Here is a 22,219-nt window from a genome sequence, read left to right on the forward strand (position 1 = left end):
TTATAAAGCCATTTGAAGTTGATAGACAGTCACATTTCATTGCAGGACTTCACTGACCAGTCATAAGCTGACCAGATTCGAGTTCCGGTCGTGCTTCACGTCATGAATACAAGATTTCCAGACCACTCACAGTAATCCATAACCTGAGAATTTAGGCCTAATGCTAAATAGTCCCGTCCAAGTCAGTAATTTATATTGATATTTACATGCAGGATAATTTTCTCATTCAATCAATTGTTGGGTCGTGAGAATTCTCTTTACCAACTTTAAGAATAGATATGTTGGACATTCATGATAATAACGACTCAAGGGTCGATCCGAGTTCAGTCGATCGATTAATAAAATTCGAAATAATTTGGTTACATGAATAATTATAAAAATAATAATAATCATAGCGGTTTCAGCGTTTAGTAGGCCGTAGGCCTATCGCCGATTCTTAACATCGCATAACATTCACAGTATTTTGAGGTCTCGAACACGCAACTCACTGCTACAATTTTGCTGTGCTTAACTGCCCGGCCTCCTTGCCCATTCTGACAGAAACTGGCGCACAGAGATGGGATCGAACACGCGCCTCTCTGCTCCAATCTTGGTACTCTGAACTGTAACCACTGGGCCACCCTACTCAGTGATTACAGTTAATTAAATTTCTGTTATATCTTCGGTTTTGAGAAATCGACAACTCCTCTAGGAAAAGTGGTTAAAAATGTGTGAACGTTGCTACACTAACTAAAGTAAATTCATATGACTCTAATAGCGGTTTAAGAGTGATGCACGGTTAGACCACCCATGGACTATGATAATTCAATTATTAAATCTCATCCCAGCTATCATTGTGGTCCTGAAACTTCATGGCCAAAAAGATGGAAATGTTGCACTTCTACGTCAAATAAATGTGGACATTTTAGAAGTCAAGAATAATCTAAATTTCTTTACCTTATTTTACATTGCTTCATGGTCGCACCCCTAAAACGTCAATGCAAGGATAAGTTTCTTGTTAATCTTTTTATAATACAATATGAATTCATTAATTGTCTTCGTTAAAACAGGAAAAAAATTTGTAACACTCTGTTTAGCCACTGACTATCAATGATTTGTTAGCAACATGCTTCAATCCAGTATTTAAAGAACTCGTTTGTTCTCCATCAGTTTTCACGTAAGGTTCAAGCCTCGGAGTCGGCGATTTTCTCTCGCCGCCACTATGAGTGGGAGCACGCTGGCCTCGCTCAGTCGCTCCTCAGTCTCTCAGACTCTGAGACCTCAGTCACTTCAGTGTGCTGCAGAGCAACGGTTAGGGTGGACGGAGCGAGTACTCTGCTATAGGATTTGTGCAGCGACTAGCGAGGCTCTACCATGTTATAGGTTTAAGAGAGCCCGAATGTTCGAAAATTTTATAGAGCCAATTACAGTTCTTGTCCTTCAAGTACGCATGTACTCTTGAAGGAATTGATAACTATAGGAATCAAAGTGTCACTTACTAGTTTCTACTCTGAAGGAAAACGGCCTGCCTCGGACATGCCGCCTAGTCGTAAGTTTCTGGCTCAAAATTGATAGACAAGTTTTAGTTTTACACATGAGGTATGACATTCACTGCATTTTCATTTCATAGTATAGAACCTGCGAATTCATTGGTGTTTATTGAATTTTTGTGTGGTGCTCGTCGAAACTAGTTTCTCGAAAGGTGCCTGTTCGCGTTATGAAGTTGTCTACGGTAACCACATTGCCGACATTTACCGTTCAATCAATGATTTGTTCTGATGCCTGCATACAAGACGCACTATCGCAAAATTTTGTGTATTCCTCACTGCCTCACCATATTTGCGAGTTATTAAAACTTGAGTAAACTTGACAGCTTCGAATTTATTTTTTCATCGCCTGCGAACTACAATGTCACGCGCCTCCTTAATACTTATATTGTTGTTCTCTATTGTTAATACCATAAACAAAAAAATGATCGTGTCAGTTTGATAGTAATTGGGAAAAACTTTTTCATAATTATGGTCGATCAATCGCTATTTCGGCAACGTTTATTACCTAGCTGTAAGTGCCCCTATCACCGGCATTCACCGCATTAAATTTGAAAACGAGTTAGGACGAAAAATTTCGGAGCAAAATCGCATTATATTATTCCGATGTGAATCTGTTCCTAATATCGCAGTGATGATGGCAGTTGACCAGCAGTGAGACTGGCAAGGTCTCGTAACGGTGACAGGTTCCTGGAGGTGTAACCTCGATATCTCAGGCGGCTCTTTGCGGTCGCTGAGGCCTTGTTGTGCCAGGTTTTCTCGGCGTGTCTCATGGCATGCCCGGCCTGTAGCGTGCCCTAACCATCATATGTAAAGGTTAAAATGCACCAAACATTCCATTTTTAACCGTACTTCTGGCGATAAATTATTCTCAACTATTGAAATTAGCGCGTCAAAGCGAATAGGTATTTGCTAGTTCATGATTTCACGTCTTTTTAGTGATAGGTTGATGGGCAGACGTAATTCACACACTCTATCTAAGGTGCGAATTGAGCTTACCTTAAATATAAATCCCTGTTGTATAGGCCAAAAGCCATTAACTGTATTGTTGTTAACCCGGCAGCCTGGTCATGACCGAGGTGGCCTATAAATTCAGCCGTGCATTACAATAATTAACAACACGCGTCTACTCCAGTGCCTGGGCGACGTCAAGACTGCCTTCCATTTGCTGCTTCTCAATTAACCCAGAAATTAACAAGTTTAGGAATGATGGATATTGCCATTACCGGATAATAGAATAGCTTTAATCGTAATTAAGGAATATTCTATTGAGGCTTTGAATGGATGTGTAGTTCTTAGACGACACCATATCCTGCGCGCTTTGCTTATGTTTGTTAATTAGGCAGCGGATGTTTTCCCTTCCCGATTGATAGCAATAATCAAACGTTATTAATTCGTTAATTAAATACTAATTCTGCTAAACATCATAAATCCACTAATCACGTTCAAATCTTCAGACGTCTTAAATTGTTCGCCCGATCAATTAATTTACGTAAACCTCTATATAACAACTAAATATTACTACCTTCATGCCTTTATTTGAGACTGTTCCCAAACCTTGAATTCTTTTCACATTTACGGCGTATAATTCATTGGTTGTAAATGATTAAATTTCTATGTAGGAATGAAGCTAAGTGGGGGCATTTCTAATTTACGTTAGGGTAATATTCACATTCGGCGCCATAATATGAATTCATTAGCCTGTCTCAAGGCACTCCTACTCTGGCTGCCAGCGCCATAGTTCAGGTTGGGGAGACTAAACAATATATGCGATACCCGAGCTAACCGCAAAACTATTGCGACTATCCAGACTACCACAGCCTTTTATCACCGTCAGAGGACTTATTTAACTGCCTGGTCTTACTACAAAGGACCTTGCACTGTTCCTCCAGAGATTTCACCTCATTTTGGTTGCTAAGATTATTTCGTTCCTATATATTAATTTTTTTATTATTAATTGTTGTTTGATCCGTCCATTATAACCCATTGATTCGACTGATGCCGTTCAGCCTTCCCGATAACCTAACACTATCAATCTCAGTTGTTATTGAATGAAGCTTCTGGGCGGTATTCTCAGAAATTTCTGCAATTTTTGTAGTTACTTGGATCTTCCAAATTAAATTCGTGGTACAAATTTGCTTGGAAGACACACCGATGCCAAGCGCACTCGCAATCTTTACATTCGCTATTCGGAGTTACGTGTCATTTTTATCGGCATAACGATACGCCTAATGCAGATGCTTCCAACGTTCCGTATATGTATGAAGCTCCGGTAGTACCTAAATATGACATAATTGCGCAAAGTTCAATATTTGGTAAAAACACTGGTGCATTAAAAAGTTCACTCACTGTGTCTGTTTGCATATGACCTTTCCGAAGCACGGTTCGGGTTATAAAAATCTGATATTTATTCCTGCTAAAAACTTTTTCATTTAGTTCTTGTGTGTTGATGCCACGCACCATATCATGTACTGCCTGCAGAGCTGAGTTTGCGACTCCAGTGGATGCTATCCGAACAATCCATCTTAAAAATCCCCCAATATATTCTTGGTTGATAAAGGCCTCAGTCCTTGCCTGTAGATCCATGATGTTCACGAAGCATTCCAAAATAACATGGTTATAAATTCAATCCTATAGCTCGGCTTCGCGAAAATTACCGGTCGCTGTGAATTATGGAGAATCCACATATGATCCACTAGAATAATTAAGGATCCACGTACGACAGGAATGCTCTTCTGAGAAATGTTGCGTAGTGCATTGATGTCCAAGAGAAGATTAATGAAGTCACAGTAAACATTCAATATTACAGAATTTCGTTTATCTAGAATTGCTGAAGCCCTTAAAAGCAGGCTCGATCTGAAAGCCGGTTAGCCATACGAGGACGAAGGCAAAACTCTGTCTGTAACACAGAAGCGCTTATTATCTCACTACAAGTACATGATATTGAAGCTAATAGATTGCAGTGTAGTCCAGACGACGGGTATCTGGTGGAAGTGTCGCGCTTTTATCTCCAGTTTGGACAGCTACTTGAATCGGTTGAAGTTATAAACCGTTTTCACATGAAGCGTCGTTCTTCGAATCACCAAATTAGTATACATTTTTAATGTATGCCTGAGATATGAAATTTCAAGTCTGGGTAATAAAGTTCATCTCACTGCGTTTCTTTGCTTTTTAAAAGGAATATAATATTTTCTCATTATTCTTTCGGAACACTTGTGCTTGCTGCGTTGCGTTACCTTAATGTCATCTTTCACTCAATAGAACCATTTATCAACTGATGTTCACTATCGTACAAACATCATCATCGAGACAATGAGTGTCATCATCGGCCTTTCATCAACAAACGGCGTCTTATAAGGCATTCTTAGAGATAATCGGAATTCTAATCCTAAATCTTGTAGAACTTACGCTTGTTCAACTTATTTTTTCAACTTCAATATAATTTATTGTCATGAATTGTATCACTTTTTAATTAATACTAAGATTCTAGCTTTTTCTGAATTATAACATAAGCCTTGAGCTCTTGACATGATATTCATTTTACAGGCTTATAAACCAGAATATAATTTAATATCAACATCAATTACCAGCCATTAACTGCGTACGGCCTCTTGTAATATTTTATTTACTTCCGATCTGACCAAAGTCCGGTTGTAGGTTAGGGCTTGTGAGTGATCGCCATGTGAATGACTGCGAAGTGAGTCGCGTGGAGTTCCTGTTCTAGTGAAAGTAGCTGCCTCTGCTAAGGTGATGTGTCGCGTCATGACGCTCTAGCGGTAAACCCTGCCAGCAGCTGACTGGGCTCTGCAGTACTGGTTAACCTCTCACTTTCCGGACGGATGCTGAGGTTCTTTATGTTATTTTCATTCCAACTCGAATGGTATGTTGATGCGTAAGGTTTATGTTCAGAGTCTTATGTATATAAACCCCAACTAAGTTTTGAGATGTCCTTAAAAAATAAATATGGATTTTATTTATCTAGCGTACAACCGAAGAATTTGTTTTTTTTAATAATTTATTTATTGAGACTGGCTATTTCCACTATCAACATTAGCCAATTTTTCTTGTTGCGGAAGTTATTACTCGGCTAATTAACATTTTACAATGAGGAATCAATTGTTGCAAGTTTCACGACCTCAGAGTTAATCTCATCTGATCTGTAATCTTCCTCCGTATGAAAAAAGAAACAATATAGTAGAGTAGAATGGGCTGTGAAGAAATAAGCCACGTTTTGACTGCCGCCGATTCTTGTAATGTTCTTGACTTGTCTCTTGGAGATCTCAGGACTGGCCTTGTAACCAGATCTATCTAGAACTGACGTTGAAGTAGGTGCTAAACATCCAGCAATTTGTGAGGTGGGAGGCGCTTCTAGTTAAAACATATGCGTCTTCATAGCTTCATCTAGTTTGCTCTTGAACGAGTTCATATTGGAACACAATGTCAGCCCGGAGTCTGTTCCGCATGTCGGTGACTCGAAGCAAATAGTTTTGTTGCGAGTCTAAATAGTCTAAAAAAAATAGTTATTTTTAGTTTATTACCGTGGCCCTGATGTTGGTTCTTGTTTATTATTTAACAATCCTTCCGGAATCTTGTATCTTACGAGACGGACCATCTTTTGGAGGAAGAGTGAAGCAACTAAGTAAGAATTCTGATAAATATCTTTATTATGCGGAAAAGTGTTTTTTATTCTTTTTGATTTCAGTGAAGGGTAATTTATGGTGATGGTGGTGATGGTGGAGATTCTGTGAGGTTTGCCAATGCACTAAAACGATTTGCTTTGGCCGACGAGATTCATGCATGACCTCATGACCTTGAGTCACGCACAATGGCCAGTCAGCCCGGAGTCTGTTCCGCATGTCGGTGACTCGAAGCAAATAGTTTTGTTGCGAGTCTAAATAGTCTAAAAAAATAGTTATTTTTAGTTTATTACCGTGGCCCTGATGTTGGTTCTTGTTTATTATTTAACAATCCTTCCGGAATCTTGTATCTTACGAGACGGACCATCTTTTGGAGGAAGAGTGAAGCAACTAAGTAAGAATTCTGATAAATATCTTTATTATGCGGAAAAGTGTTTTTTATTCTTTTTGATTTCAGTGAAGGGTAATTTATGGTGATGGTGGTGATGGTGGAGATTCTGTGAGGTTTGCCAATGCACTAAAACGATTTGCTTTGGCCGACGAGATTCATGCATGACCTCATGACCTTGAGTCACGCACAATGGCCTTCTTTCAGACTCAGACAGCGAACCTCCTTCACTTCTCGCTGCTGTTGTATGTGGAGTATCTATGATGGGTCCCAGTCTGGGCCGAAAAGTCCTATGACCTGTTTGATATATAAGGCGTGTAGGTAATGGTTTTTTTTTAAATTGATCCCACATTTCCAATATGATGCATGTAAATTTTTTTGTGACCGTGACTGCGTTAATACTGACTGGTATTGGTATTGCAAGACGTGTCCGATCATTTCAAGGGCACGCTGCAAGTCTTGCATTCGATTGACTTGACATAGCCACGGAAATGAGCAGCTACTTGGTTGCCTGTCACGACAGCAGCTTTTATAAGCAAGGTACCGTCGCGCCTGTGTTTGGTGTTATTATTATACCATCCTTGTCATTTCCCTTAATTGCGAGATTCAGGCGTATTGGCTTGTCCTAATGGCTCTGTTGCATTTATTACTTCTTGCTTGATCATTGAGATTCTTCATTTATTAGTTCCGCAATTGGAAAAATTAACATTCTTCGTTTTATATCATAATTTCGGTTGTTATATGAGCGATTTTTGAAAAATTTCGCGACTCGATTTACTGACACGACATTTATAGTTGCATTGAGCCCAAATTGTTTTTTAATAATATTATCTCAATGAACTGATCACAATTGACCTGAAAAACTTGGCGAAATGCCAACTTTTATTCGCTGTAATTCATTGCAATTGATTATTAGTACATTACGGTTTAATTACCTCCATGGCATCTGAAGTTGTAGGCGTGTACGTATCATCCGGTAAATTAAGTCAAGTCATTAAATTTTCAAGCGCGCATTAATTTTTGCGTTCCCTAGACCTTGATGACACGTTTTGTTTACGAAGCTATCACCAAGCTTCTGTCGATAAATTCCGTATCTGCTTTGCGATTGTTTGGAGTTTGCATAATTAGTTATTTTCTTATTAGCCAATAGGAGCGCATCTGATGCGTTAGGCATTGTGAGGGCAATAATCTCTCGCAACTGACGGCAACGCTTCATGTTAAGGGTTTTGAACCATGAAATGGTAAACTATGATTTGTTTAATTAACTGGACAGATTTTAGGTAAACTTCTAATTACAAGATTAATGTTTCTGGTGTAGTTTAAAAATACACTTGAAACTTTGAAGTAAATTGACTGATTTTGCTCCTCCATCACAGTCTACACTAAATCAGTCAGGAAGTGGTTCTTCCTGACTGATCAGTTGATGATCCAAGTCGCAGCGTGTATGGTGCCTTGTAGTCTTAACTCAGCGAAGACTTTCTTTGGCACTGCGGCGTGACGGCGCTATATTCCAGATTCGTGCTCTTTGTGATCTACAGCATCAATGTTCAATGGGGGAGCCTGAATACTGTTTTCCCATGGGAAACTCGCATCGGCTTGTTTGTGGGAGCAGTTTCGTTTGGTTACCGAACCCTGGAGTAGGTAAGGTTGTGTAAAATTCGATGCTATCCCGCAACAATTTTTAGTTTTCATCATGATCATGTTTCAACCACATCGTCTATTGCATGGCTGTTCGTTAGCCAGGATTATGTCGCAGCTGTAAGTCTGCGCCTCAGTAACCGAAATTTCACAAAAGGTGGTCTTTTTTCTTATTCGAATCACAACGTTGATGCCGCAAGTAATGGAAAATTAGGAGTAGGTTTTGATTTTTTACCGTTTCTTCAATCACGCAGCTAAATATTCATGTGTGTTAGGTCCGCAATAACCCAGCACTTATTCATTTTCTTTAATTTAATTCCACATTCATTTATATTTCCCTCACTCCAGTGTTGCGCCACGTGTATCTGTGTGTAAATGCGACACTTGCGCAAGTCTTTTTGTAAACAAACTCCTCCGCAAATCTGACGCGTCAGCAAGAATAGCTCATGCATCACATTTTTCCTAAGTATTATATGAAATTAAAATTTCTGTATCCACTTATTTCTTATCATTTCACTCAATTCTCGCTATTTATTCACAAGATAAGAGTGCGCGTAATAATGGCTGCCGGCACAAGTTCTAAGTTCAACTACAATTTAGAAATATCGAAGCTTTGAAACGCCTGCTAATTCATCAATTTCTTGTGAACTGCGACATTTTTGTGCGTGGCGCTCAAGTTTTTCTGTATTATAAGAAATCCCGAGATTACTTGGAAGACTTTGGATGATTTGTAACTCTTTAACCTTGCAGTTCAGCTCGCAGATTAAACGGGCAAGTTAATCTTTTTTCTGCTTGGGAAATGTTCTGTAACTGCGATGGTACGTATATAGTGAACCAATCTTAACCACTACGAACCGGCAGGGGGCATTTAAAATGTGCATGGTATCCATGATACCAAGCTTATGATGCTACAAACTAACACCAATCATCTTGGTTTCTAACTCGTATGAATGATGCCTAGAGGAAAGATGTTTCAGTCTCACTTCGGCAATAATTCAGTTAAGCATTGATACGAGCATATTAAAATTTTGTTAGTGGCGTATAATCCACTGCGCTTCTGATTCCTTTTCTCAAAATGACCGGCTGGTGCCAAGCGAGAAAAGCCAGAATTTAGTGATTATCGTTAAATTGTCGAAACAGGATACCGTACTCATAAAAAATTTTATTTTTGGTGAATGGCGGAGTCATACCAGTACTTTCATGAGCGTTGCCACATCAACTCATACATAGCGACTGGATTTTTCGGTTGATCAGTCAGCAAGATGCACGGAAGTTAAGGGTGATGTCTGGAAATTTTCTGAGAAAAAAATATGTGAAATCAATAATGATGGCAAAGTGTAAGCCAGGTCAATGGTCAATGTAAACATTATTAAAGAAGTAATTAATAACATGTACGTATTCCTGTAACATGGCAAAAAGATGTAAATTCTTTGAAATTTAAAGCTCCTTTTGTCCGGTATTTCTCATCTTAGTATCCCCTAATTTCACAAACGTTTGAATTTGTCCTAATTTTTGTCGCTAATTGAGGCCGAGCTCACCGTGATGCAAAAGCTCAGTAGAATTTCTCCTGCATTAGAAATATCCATGCTGTGCCAGCTAATTAATAGGAAGTAAAAGACGACTTAAATTGGGTCCTCCCACGTCTAGCTGCGTGGAGTGGGCAGCTTCCTTCGCACGACAGGCCAGGCGTGACCAGCTCATTCATGGCCTTCATTCCGCATGTGATCCGTCATTATTAAACTCAATAATATTCTAATTAAACATCTAATGTGAGGGGCCAACATATAAAAAAATATTAGTGCACTCTGCCGGAATAAAGTTAGTTATGTGTAATCTTGGTTTTCCTGATGTCATAATAGCTGTAAGAAGACTAAAATTACATAATTGCTTTGCCTAGGTCGCAAATTAACAAAGAATTTAAGAACAAAGAAGATAGCACAGAAATTCACTATATCTCTTTAAACGAAAACGTTTCGGAGTCCAGCTCTATCGTCAGTTCGACAATATGGAAAGTATATTCAATCATTTTATAATGCAAGATTCAAAGTCAGACATTAAATTCAATTTCTCAATTTCAAATCTCAATTTCTACTCAGTCTTCGCATCCCAGTCAATTGGTATGGATAAAATCTCTAGCATTTGGTGTTTCATGGAAGATTTCTCTACACCACGTTCCCGTTTTTTTCGTAGCAATTAGAAACTGCTGTGCGCTCTGCTTGATAACGTTTTTAAGAATATTGCGTCGCCTCACGTATTGGCTGTGGGATGCGACCTGTTCAACAGTGAAGAGATTAGTTACGGTTTCACTTAAGCTCGACTAAGAGGAGAGTGACGGTTCTCTTCGTTCAGTCTTCGTTGTGGCTTCAATTGACAAGCCGTTAAATGTTGAGCTAAATTTAAATCATTTTTGCCCGTTTTACTGCACGCATGCTTATGAAAATTTTAATTGACTATATACAGAGTATTTGTTCTTATTTTACTGTTCATTTAAGTCATGGTAGCAGCTTATCTACTCATAGGTCGATGCTAGAAGCATTGTATTGCTAAAATTGATGCTAATTTGTTCTGTCATGATGTGCGTCGGCTGTTCAAGTCTATTATGAGTTATAGATTAACTTACGGTTATATGTTTCATCGATTCAAATCGCTTTATTACGAAACTATTGACATCAATTCATTGAATAAATAAAAAATATAAAAAACATTTTTTAAAACCACGTTTTTGTGGTGGTTACTAAACTAAAAACAATGAAATAAAACAAATAAAAAACTTTTTTAAAAACCACGTTTATTTAACGGACAAAAAAGAAAAACATCAACTCTTACATAACATTAAAGTTATGTAGAATGTTATGCAATGTTATGTAAGAGTTATTGTTTTTCTTTTTTGCCCGTTAAAAAACGTGGTTTTTAAAAAAGTTTTTTATTTGTTTTATTTCATTGTTTTTAGTTTTGTAACCACCAGAAAAACGTGTTTTTTTAATGTTTTTTTTATTATTTTTTCATTTTCTACTTTTTAGTTTAGCAATTTTAGCAATTCAAATCATTTTGCAGGCATGACAACTCTGAATGTTCGACAAAAAAACTCGATTCCAAAACGTGAATTTTTTTGTTAAAAACAACATTTTTAAACTTATTACTTCTGATGATCAAATCTTGAATTGTTAGGCAGCATAAGCATGCTTGCCAAATTTCAAGTTTCTAGGATCTTTTGAAGTGCTCTATAGTAACGTTTGAATTTTTGATGACAGACAGAGACGAAACGAAACTAAGAAAAACGTCGTAAAATAGATGCGTCGGCTAATTGTGACTCTGGTTCGGATTGCTATTTGTACTATAAATCACCCTTATGTTATAATGATGCGCAGGTAATCTTGTCTTCTTATTGTTTTCTAATGTTTACTTCTTATCATTTCCAGCAATGGCTTGCTACGCGTTCATCCTCGTGTTACTGCAGATCTTTACACCGATCTCTGCACGTCTCATCCGCCCCGTTACTAATGTGAGTGATAAATAGTTGTTTTTAGGAAACCTACGCAGGTGCAAAACATTAGTTGTAGCCAAAAGCTTGCCAAGTAAAGCTACCGAAATTTTGTATAGCCTTCCAAAGCAGTTGATACTATAAATATAATAATTCCCATATGCTTGAAGTTTCATTCTAATTGACAGCGAATTACGACGTATATAATGATAATTATTATTTGTGAACCATGGTTACAGCGCAAAATCCTTTTAAATTCGAGAGCTAGCACAACTTGCTCTATGAGGCTAATGCGATTTCAAAGCCTCCTATTTGAATTAATTCTCATCGTATTTTATTATCAACTGGACTATCATCAAAAGTTATTAAGGATGTTGTAAAAAATGAAGTTGGATTTGTTCTCTGATACTTCAAATGTTTGACTGTCGGAAAACACATATAAGCAGAATTTAGAAAGGCTTTTTTCATGCTAGCGAATGTATGAGAATGTTCTTTAATATATGTTCAATTCGAACTCACTCTCGTTTTTTGTGTTGCCTACAGCAATTTAGTTTTTCCTCGCTGCACTTCTGTTATTAGTACACGCTTGTGCTTTAATGGAAAGGAGGCTGTAATTTAAATTCTGTGCTTGAGCAACCTACCCTGCGGAAATCCTTTGTTTTTACCTCCAGTGAAAGTTTTCAAACTGTAAACGTAAGCTGCCCTTTTCCACGTATGAGGGCTGGAGATTTTATCACTAAGTACTCGGTTTGGCTGGACAGAGTTGAACTTCCTGCTTTTTAATTGCGACGTGAGCTCACATGATTGTGTCGCAACTTCCTGCAGGCCGTTTAACTGCGTCATGGCGGCACAAGCCTGGAAATTGCACGTTTTCTGCAAATTGCAATATTAAAATTGAAATATATGTTAGAAAATTATAAATTTTGTGGAATTGCTTACAAATCTACCGGCAAATATTGTGCATTTGTTGTTGAAAGAAGATTCGCTCAATTGTTCAGACGATTTGTTTTTCTCTTATATAAAATTATACCCTGCGTGATGGCTGATAATAAGGTACGTACACACTGTACCGAAAGCGTAAAATATATTGGAAGGAAAGACTGAATTTCGGTAAATCCCATCGAAGTCACCACAAGTGGATTCAGTGTACCTTTCGACAAGTAATCTACGGAAAAATCTAAGCTTACAATCCCACTCATTTATGTTGTCACCCTGTCGTTTATTATTCAGTGACGCGGCACCGGCATTGTGCTCAATCCTTACTCGTTTGTTCCAATGGGCGATGACGGAAATATGCGCTTGATGAGCGACATCCTTCCATCAGTTTGTTCACGGCTCAGCTTGCTGCAATCCTGTCGCTTGACTCAGCTAGTGCTGCCGAACCAATAAATTGACGAGTTTTACTGTTACATTTACAATACAACTTCTATAACGCTTCTCTTTTGAGATATAAACGTTTGAGACAGTGACTGTTAATTTATTTATTAATCCTTCAATGATTTAACATAAGTAGGTTTTCCGGGCAGTTTCTGATGATATGCAAATACTTCGGACAAGCGTTGAAATGTTCTAATCTCGTTGAAATATTACAAGTACTATAAATGCTGGAGTTCAGTGATCAGTCGGGCTAGATGCTGGGCCGCACATCCGGCTCACTGAGCGGCACACTTGCGTCTGTTCACTGCTGTAGCCTACATTAGTGGCAATCGGCTTACGGCTGGACGCTTTCTCTTTATCTTCTGAAAATATGTGTGAATAGTGAGATGATGGTGTCAAATATTTTTAATTTAGAAATAAATCACTGTATCTAGTTTTTATAGTTCGCTTTTGGATCTTGGCAACATATGACACGAAACGTGTGTCCACCCACATCGCTGGACGGTTTTCATGTTGTTTGTCTCGTTCTTTTCCTATTAGATTTGTATTCCATCTTGGATAAAAAATATTCGCGGGAGAATTTGTAATTAATTATGTTGGGTGAAATTATCTGCTTGTACCTCTCAATGCTCGACCATTTTATTAACACATTCCGTTTTTATTTACGATGGCTAAATCAATGTTTTGTATGTGCAGAACACACTAGTGAGTGACGGGGACCGCCCCGTGCAGTTGTGGCGCGTGGGAGCGTCCCTACAACACCCAAGTCTTCAGCACCTCCTCCTGCAGGGCCTCATCGAGAAGTGGGCTGACGATGCTACCTCATCCTTGGTTTGTTACTCATTTTTAACTTGTATCCCAATCATTCATTCATTTTTTCTATGGGGTAAAAGGCAGCAAGGAATCAAAACTCTATGGCTTTTAGACGGTAAAGGTTTGGTGCAAGGCTGTTCGGAGTGTACCAGAATTGTTGAATGGGGCTTTTTTTGCGAGGTGCGTGTCTGAGGAAATTATACTTAATTTTCCAGTTATTAAGTCTTTGATGACATTTTTTTCAAGTCCTTCATTAGCATTGCACATTCAAGCTAGGAAGTGTTTGAAGTAAACGTAGGGTTACGCAGTTGCGTTGCAGCGCGGGGTGGTTTGACTTATCATGGTAACTTCTACGTGGCTAAACTAAGCCGAGCACCACGAGGCAGCCAGATGCTAGACGATGTCCTCGTAATGAAACACGAGGTCTTAATAAACTTTTATTTCCGCTGTGCCTATATTCTGGTACAAACTTGTGCAGAAGACAACAAATAATCTACCATAATCAACCCAACTAATAAAATTAAAACCTACCCCAAGGCACAATGAGATAAGTGACATGGATCTGTAGCTTGAGCCCTAGAAATAGAGAAACTGTATAATGCAAGAGATGTGCCCGCGTATTACAATCATGAAAAGCTTAATGTATACATGCTCTGAATGTAATTTAATATAAGTTGATTCAAGGTAAATGTGAATGTAATTGTTCATTAAAGATAATATTTAACATTTTGTTTGATGAGGGGTAGGTAGTTAATATAACGTTTATGCCGTTGAGTGTGCACTTATCTGTACGTCGTACCTCAGTATCCTGAATAGCGTCTTTCTTGCATGTGCACATAAGCGCCTGTATAAATAGAACAAATATCAGAAGTTATTCAGAGCGTTGTGTGGCAGGTGATGGTGCGGGAGGAAGACGTACCAGAGGTGCAGGCGGCGCTGCAGGAGGAGCAGGTGGAGTACAATGTTGCAGTAGAGGATCTCTTGAGCCTCGTTGCTGCAGAAACTGAGCACAAGATGAGGGGCAGGAGGAAAAGAGAAAGTAAGTAACGAGTTCATCTTGTGCCATCCTGTAAGACAGATGAATTCAGAGCCGTCATTGTATGATTTTGAAATGCACGTAATTTAGTTGATTGGTTTGTGTTAGGTTATTTGGATTATTGGTTATGTGTTGCCAAGGTAGTTTTGATCTCTTGAAAGAAAATTTAATCACAAATTGACTTGACCCAAAAAATAAAAGTTAATTAAGGTAAATCACGGATTAATTCAGAATAAGCCAGATACTTGCAGTTGCAATGCAGTATGAGCCAGCATTCGATACGTATGTGCTTTGCTATTTCTAGTATCTAATTGTTCTCACCATACAACTCGAATTTTCGTTTTTCGATGTTCAGGTTTTAATGGTTTTTCTTTGCGCTCTCAACTTTAACTCTAACCATGTCAACTGAAGTCTAATCATGACATTTTAACTATCTTTCCACGTTTCCAAGTCCCATTTTAACTCGAAAAAAAAACATTTTTCGCTCGACAGACCTATTTTTCTCTCGACCGACGAGACGCATACTTCTTTGCTATCATAACAAATATTGTATTCGAGAGGCTCATCTCCTTGAAAATCGTATTTAATTTGGACGTGTTTTATTATATACTTTAAAATCTGAATTGATCTGAATCTTTCACGACAATGCATACACGAATTAGCTACACATGATTTTTTTACTCAACCTTCAAGTTCAAATTGTTTTTACTGGCAGTCGAGCGAATGGACTGGAACTCGTACCACGCGCTGGAGGACATTGAGGGCTACCTGGGGTGGCTGAACGCCTCGACCAACGGCGTTGTGCAGGTGCTCTCCGCGGCCACCACGCAGGAGGGCAGACCTGTCTACGTCGTCAGGGTCAACGACCGAGGCGCCACCGGTCCGAAGAAGAGGATCTGGATTGAGGGAGGTGGGCAGTGTGTGGAACCAAGCCAAGCGCTGATGAATCCATCTTAATGCAATAGCGTGTTGATCTTGAAGTTTTACTAGCTTATATCTTCCTTAAATGCTCAATTGCTCATTGGAAGTTTTTCCCCTGTTCTCACTACGCTGTATACGGTGTGGCCTCTGCGGAAGATTGTTTTAATTCGAGAAATGCCTTAGAAACAGCTTCTATTTCTGCTAAACATACCGCTGAAATCAGTTTTGAGATTAAGGTAAAACCCGAATTTCAGCAATTAGCTCAGATTTTTAGATGTTCGGAATCGTGCCGTGGGATGTCGAGTTCATGCATTCGTTACAAGCATTTGGCACTCTATAAGCTTTTTTCGATTGATAAAGAAACTTTTTTACGGCAACTTTTATCTTTTAGGGAAATGTTGCTCATAAGCTCGCATGCTGAAATGAGTGACCAATGCGAATAACTTACTTAAATTCTCCCATGGCTGATAATCAGATACCCTCCATAATTTTTTATAAGCCTTCGACCTTTACAAATGAATAATTTCTCCGAAATCGTAAACCAATACTGTGTGATCGATTACTGATACATTTCAAAATTTGTTCTCAATTTAAGCACTAACGCAATTAATAACTGCAGGAATCCATGCCCGCGAATGGATATCCCCCGCGGCGACGACTTTCATCCTGCACCAGGTGGCGACCAACCCTGACTGGCAGCGCACGATCCTGCCACACACGGAGTGGTACTTCGTACCCGTCGCCAACCCTGACGGATACGCGCACACCTTCACCGGCGGCCGGGCCAGGTTAGTTATTGCCAACTCTCAACCTGCGTTCGTTTCCAATATGATACTGAAAATTCGTAAATTATTTTGATTATTTTATGCCGCAATTTGTCAGTAATTTCGTATATTTCTTTATAGTCAGAAGAATGGGAACATTTCCGGTGCATTTTTCATCGTTGCCATGGCATAAATATATACATATATGTAGAAATTTCACCTTCGCATTTCCGAATTCGTATTTGGTGAAATTCGCTTATCACCACTTACGATGTAAGTTGATATATTGTTGTGTGTTCCTACTTGCAGGTTGTGGAGAAAGAACAGACGTGTGAACGACAATGCTCTGCCTGATCGCTGCAATGGAGTTGACCTCAACAGGAACTGGGATCTTAAATGGGGTGTGGGCGCCTCCCAAAACCCGTGTTCGGAGCTCTACATGGGCGAGGTTCCTTTCAGTGAAGCTGAGACTACGGGCCTGAAATACTTCATGGAAAGAGTCGGTCCACTCGACCTATTTATCACCTTCCACAGCTACGGACAATCAGTGCTCTATCCCTGGGGATGGACTAAAGACCCTCCAAAGAACGCCAAGATGTTGCACCGAGTTGGCCGCAGGTTTCTGGAAGCCGTTCAGCACGTGTCCAAAGGCCAGGTTGACTACACATTGGGGGGCTCTGGAGCCATGTTGGGTTTTGCCTCCGGAGCCACGGACGACTGGGCTTATGGGGCTTTAGGAGCCAAGCACGCCTACACCATCGAGCTCCGCGACACCGGCCATTATGGCTTCCTGCTGCCAGAAGCACAAATCGGATCTACCGTGCGGGAGACTGCGGCCGGAGTCCAGTGCATGGTGACATACATGATAAATAATGGCGTCTGCGCACGACGAAGAAGGAATGCAAGAAACAGAAATAACGTGTAAAAGAGGTCTAATCTAAACTCTTCATTACTTTATTTATTTTCATCCGAGACATGATTAGCGCGGCAGTAGTCTTAGAATTAGTCGTTGTGCACCGTGAACAATAAAATCTTTTCTGGTTGGATTCCAGTTTACTCCAGCCATAAGTCGAAATTTGTTTAGTATAAAGGGATAAAAAGATTAGATTTAGATGTTGGTCAATGATATTATTAATTTCACTTCGTTTCTTCTTGTGTTGTAAGACCTTTCTATAAATTATAGAACAGTTTAGAATATTTTGCGTATTCAGATTCGTTCAATTTTCAACCCAATAATTTTATTAGTTGCTTAAATGAGATGGACCCCTTTTTACGGAGATTTACGTTAATCTCGACTTTTCATCCCTGTCACATGATCTTTTAATTTTCAGGAATGAAATAATTACGTGTAAATATACTTTCTTGAGCCAGTGATCATTATTTCCACTTGAAATTGAGTTATATGTAAGGCAAATATATTACTAAGCAGGAGTGGAAAAAGTACACTCATTGCTTATGATCACTCCGTCTTAGGTGCTTCTTAGTAAGGCAAATATAATATATTACTAAGCAGGAATGGAATAAAATATGCGTTTAAAAATTACTTTTTAAAGACAACACTTCTAAAGACAAATTGTCTCCAACATTACGCGTGTGCAAAATTTCAGAGCGATTGGTCACGTAGAAGTGTGTTAAATATCGATTTTTATAAGATATGTAGCAGACAAAATTACTTTTTCAATTATTTTAATATAAAAAATGAAAATTTCAAAATTATTTATTCTGTCAACTGATTCATGCATTGTCTCCAACTTCAACGCAAGTGTTCAAAATTTCAGATCGATTGGAGAGGTAGAAGTGTGTTAAATGTTGATTATAAGATTTCTAGCAGACAAACAAACAAGAAGTGAAGTTAAACAGAAGTGTTGTAATAATAATATACATTTTAAAATTGCTTTTTAAAGACAACACTTCTAAAGAATCCAGTGTCTCCAATTTTACAGATGTACAATGAATTTCTCATTTTATTTTCGAATATTTAAAAATAAAATTTTCAGTTTTCTCTAATACAGTCTATCTAAAAAAATTTATTCTGTCAATTGATTCATGCATTGCCTCCGACTTCACACAAGTGTGCAAATTTTTAGATCAATTGGACAGGTAAAAGTGTGTCAATATCAGTTATAAGATTTGTAGCTGACAACATTATTTTGTCAATTTTTTTGATATTGAAAAAAAAAATTTATTTTTAATATAATTTATTTTGTCATTTGATTGATGCATTGTCTCCGACTTTACCCAAGTGTGAAAAATTTCAGATCGATAAGATAAGTAGAAGTGTGTTAAAATTTCAATTATAAGATTTGTAGCAGACAGACAGACAGACAAACAAGAAGTGAAGTTAAAGAGAAGTGTTGTAATAAAAACTGGCATTGAACGTGATCGTGTCCATTTGCAGATGTGAATCAATCAACATAAATTTAATTGACGTATTTTCTGGTGAAAATTGAATTTCTCTAATGTTTTTACGTCGACTTAATCACATCTTTTCAATTGAAAAAAAATTGACATTTGTCCTGTTGTTATTAATCCAGAAAATGATCGCCAGTTTCTGACACAAAAATATACCGTTATGTGTTTCGTATGGCTACCGCAAATCGGTTAAATTTTCCACGAACAGGAGCCAATTATTTTGAAAGCTCTCACCAAACACATCTGTCATCAATTAGTTCCGACTGAACAAGTTCGTAACATTTATAAAAGAAATTAAGTTTTCTGACGCCTTAACAACGTTTAAACAGTTTGCCGTGTATATTTGTCAATGTCGCGGTGAAAAAAGTTCAGGATCGATTCATCGAGTATATAGATCATTTGTTGATAAGATGAACTTTGAAGAATACAAAACCTGTTTGTTTTGCAATGATGCATCAACGAACTTTGATGGCCTAGGATCCGCACTTGCCATTGTGCATCAACGCCCGTTCATGTATCATTTCTAATAATTATATTATCTAAGGGGACGATAGAGTACTATTGAGTACCGCACCGGTTCTTCTGGGATGGAAAGATGCAGCCTCAATCATGTTTGGTTGTTGCAGTTGGCTCGGCTTCTACTTAGAAATCCTGGTAAAGCTTAGACGCAGCACGCGTTTAAAGTTTCAGTTCGATAAATTTATTCGGGATTTTGAAGTAGCATCTCGAAAGTAGCACTTTAAGTGGCTGCTCCTGTACCGAGAGCTCACGTCATCGGTTACGGTTCAAACATTGTTGATCCTCTTCTTCGGAGTGACAATTGGACGTGAATTTATTAATAGCTGCGGTGGATAGATTAGCAGCATACCATCGTGGTGAAACTTTTATAGCTTATACAGCGATAGCTACCCGTAGTACTCTCACCTCCTTTAAACTATGACGTCACCTGAGTTAACGATGTTATGAGTTCGTATCCACTTGAAACCGTTGAACACCTATGCAATAGGTTTTGCATTCCTTAGACAATTTATAGGTCCTATTTTGGACAAAATCGTATTACTGAAGTTTTTGTACTGATTATGGAGCTGGACTCCGACTAGTTTTCACTGCAGACAAAATGAATATTTTGGAGTTTTCTTTTATTTAAATGCTTAGTTCATATGACACGTTGCAACGGATCCGTCATTTCCTAATCTAAAGTAGATTTGACTTCGCATATAAATTTAAAAACAATCCACACTTCATCTAACTATTACAATTTGGAATTTTGGAATTTATGCAGAATTTGTCACAAATTTTCATAAAACATCGAACGAGTATAGATGCATTGGCCAAACCTTCATTACTGCATTTCTTCTAACAATAATTAATGCTCTGTGAGTCCGACTGAGGAAAGTCTAATTCTCAGCTCGTTTTTTTTAGAAGGCCGTAGACTGATTTTCGGATTGATAAAACATAGAATAAATTTTCATCTAAATGGTTACCAAAATGAAAATATTGATCGAAAAGAGGGCTAAATAGTTTCCACGTTGATTAAAATGATTGGATGTGCTATACTGATTTTTAAAATATGTTCTAAATTAATGTAAAGAAAAGAGCACTTTTTGCCCTCATGTGATGGTGCCCTCATTTTGATGGTGACTTTGAATCTTAATTCCGCAACAAAGGATGGGCAACTCAGCCGTCGTACACCGCATGTAGATTGGGTCATTGGGTCTCTATAAACAAAATTAGCGGAGCCTCACACGACATACATACGACATTCACCAGATGCAAACGATCAGTCACATGCAGGCTATATCAATCATACAGGTCATTTTTTCGTCACAAGAAAACGATCACTTATTCACCACATACGATCGATCACTTGTTCGTCATGTGCACCCGATCATTTATTCGCCATATGCACACGATTAATTGTTCGCCATACACATACGATTAATTATTCGCCACGGTCAAGCGATCATTTATTCGCCACGTATGAGCGATCACCTATTCGCCACATGCACGCGATTAATTATTCGCCTTACGCATACGATCAATTATTCGCCACGTGCGAGTGATCACTTATTCACCACGTGCGATCTATATACAATCGACTATTCGCCTCCTGCAATCGATCAATTATTCGCCGCAATCGATCAATTATTCGTCAACTATTCGCCAATCAAACAAATATTCGCCACATACAAACGTACACGTATAACGATCATTTATCCGTCACTCAGGAACGACCGCAAAAATGCACCGGGAAAAACTGGTAACCCAGTCTGCTTTTCTTACAAGTTTAAGTTTGATTACACGGGTCTGAAAAAATCTGAAAATTGTTTTATTTCTGAAAGGGTGCATGACTGTTTTTTGCACTGATTTCATTTTGGGTCACGATAACGTCAATTAATGCCTTGATAGGGCATTAATTTGAATTGAACTCTCATTTTACATTTAATTAAATGTGTATAGCACCTCATTTCCCATCACAATATCGATGATTTTTTTATAATTTTTAACGACGTCAAAATTTTAAGCTTTCCGTTTCCATGTTATGCGATTTATAAAGCGTGGCCCAGCACTAGTATTAGGTTGTATCAAAATTTGTTAGAAACAAGAAAATAGCTAAATATTTTACAACACTTCTCTTTAACTTCACTTCTTGTTTGTCTGTCTGTCTGTCTGTCTGCTACAAATCTCATAATCAAAATTTAACACACTTCTACTTATCCTATCGATCTGAAATTTTGCACACTTGCGTAAAGTTGGAGACAATGCTTGAATCAAATGACAAAATAAATTAGTTTTAAAATAAAAAAAATTCAATATTAAAAAAATTGAAAAAATAATTTTGTCATCTACAAATCTTATAACTGATATTTAACACACTTTTACCTGTCCAATTGATCTGAAAATTTGCACACTTGTGTGAAGTCAGAGGCAATGCATGAATCAATTAACAGAATAAATAATTTTGAAAAAAAAATTCTATATTAAAAAATGTTGAAAAATTAATTTTTTAATATTCGAAAATAAAATGAGAAATTCATTGTACATATTTAACATTGGAGACACTGGATTCTTTAGAAGTGTTGTCTTTAAAAAGTAATTTTTAAACGTATATTATTCAATCATAAAGTGTTAGACAATAACTTACTATCGACGTGTCAAGTGTTCATGGAATAAAATCACCCAGGAAAACAGCGAATAACATCATCATTGCGTGCCTATTATTTCA

General features: G+C 38.0%; 1 protein-coding gene across 1 annotated transcript; it reads left to right on the forward strand.

Moving 5' to 3' along the window:
- The first annotated feature begins 1,242 nt into the window (after positions 1–1,242).
- On the forward strand, positions 1,243–18,211 carry LOC108679889 (carboxypeptidase B). Its single transcript, XM_018168631.2, has 7 exons — positions 1,243–1,528; positions 11,609–11,691; positions 13,744–13,878; positions 14,755–14,899; positions 15,612–15,806; positions 16,437–16,605; positions 16,891–18,211. The coding sequence occupies exons 1-7, from the start codon at positions 1,516–1,518 to the stop codon at positions 17,504–17,506; spliced, it is 1,356 nt and encodes a 451-aa protein (XP_018024120.1). The 5' UTR covers positions 1,243–1,515; the 3' UTR covers positions 17,507–18,211.
- Positions 18,212–22,219: the final 4,008 nt, after the last annotated feature.

This window comes from Hyalella azteca, unplaced genomic scaffold (assembly GCF_000764305.2).
Source record: "Hyalella azteca isolate HAZT.00-mixed unplaced genomic scaffold, Hazt_2.0.2 contig10100, whole genome shotgun sequence".
NCBI classification, from domain to species: domain Eukaryota; kingdom Metazoa; phylum Arthropoda; class Malacostraca; order Amphipoda; family Hyalellidae; genus Hyalella; species Hyalella azteca.

Excerpts from the sequence above, each read along its gene's own strand:
- LOC108679889 (XM_018168631.2), top strand. Across the intron at positions 13,879-14,754 it reads ACGATGCTACCTCATCCTTG|GTGATGGTGCGGGAGGAAGA; the intron begins GTTTGTTACTCA and ends GTTGTGTGGCAG. Across the intron at positions 16,606-16,890 it reads TTCACCGGCGGCCGGGCCAG|GTTGTGGAGAAAGAACAGAC; the intron begins GTTAGTTATTGC and ends TCCTACTTGCAG.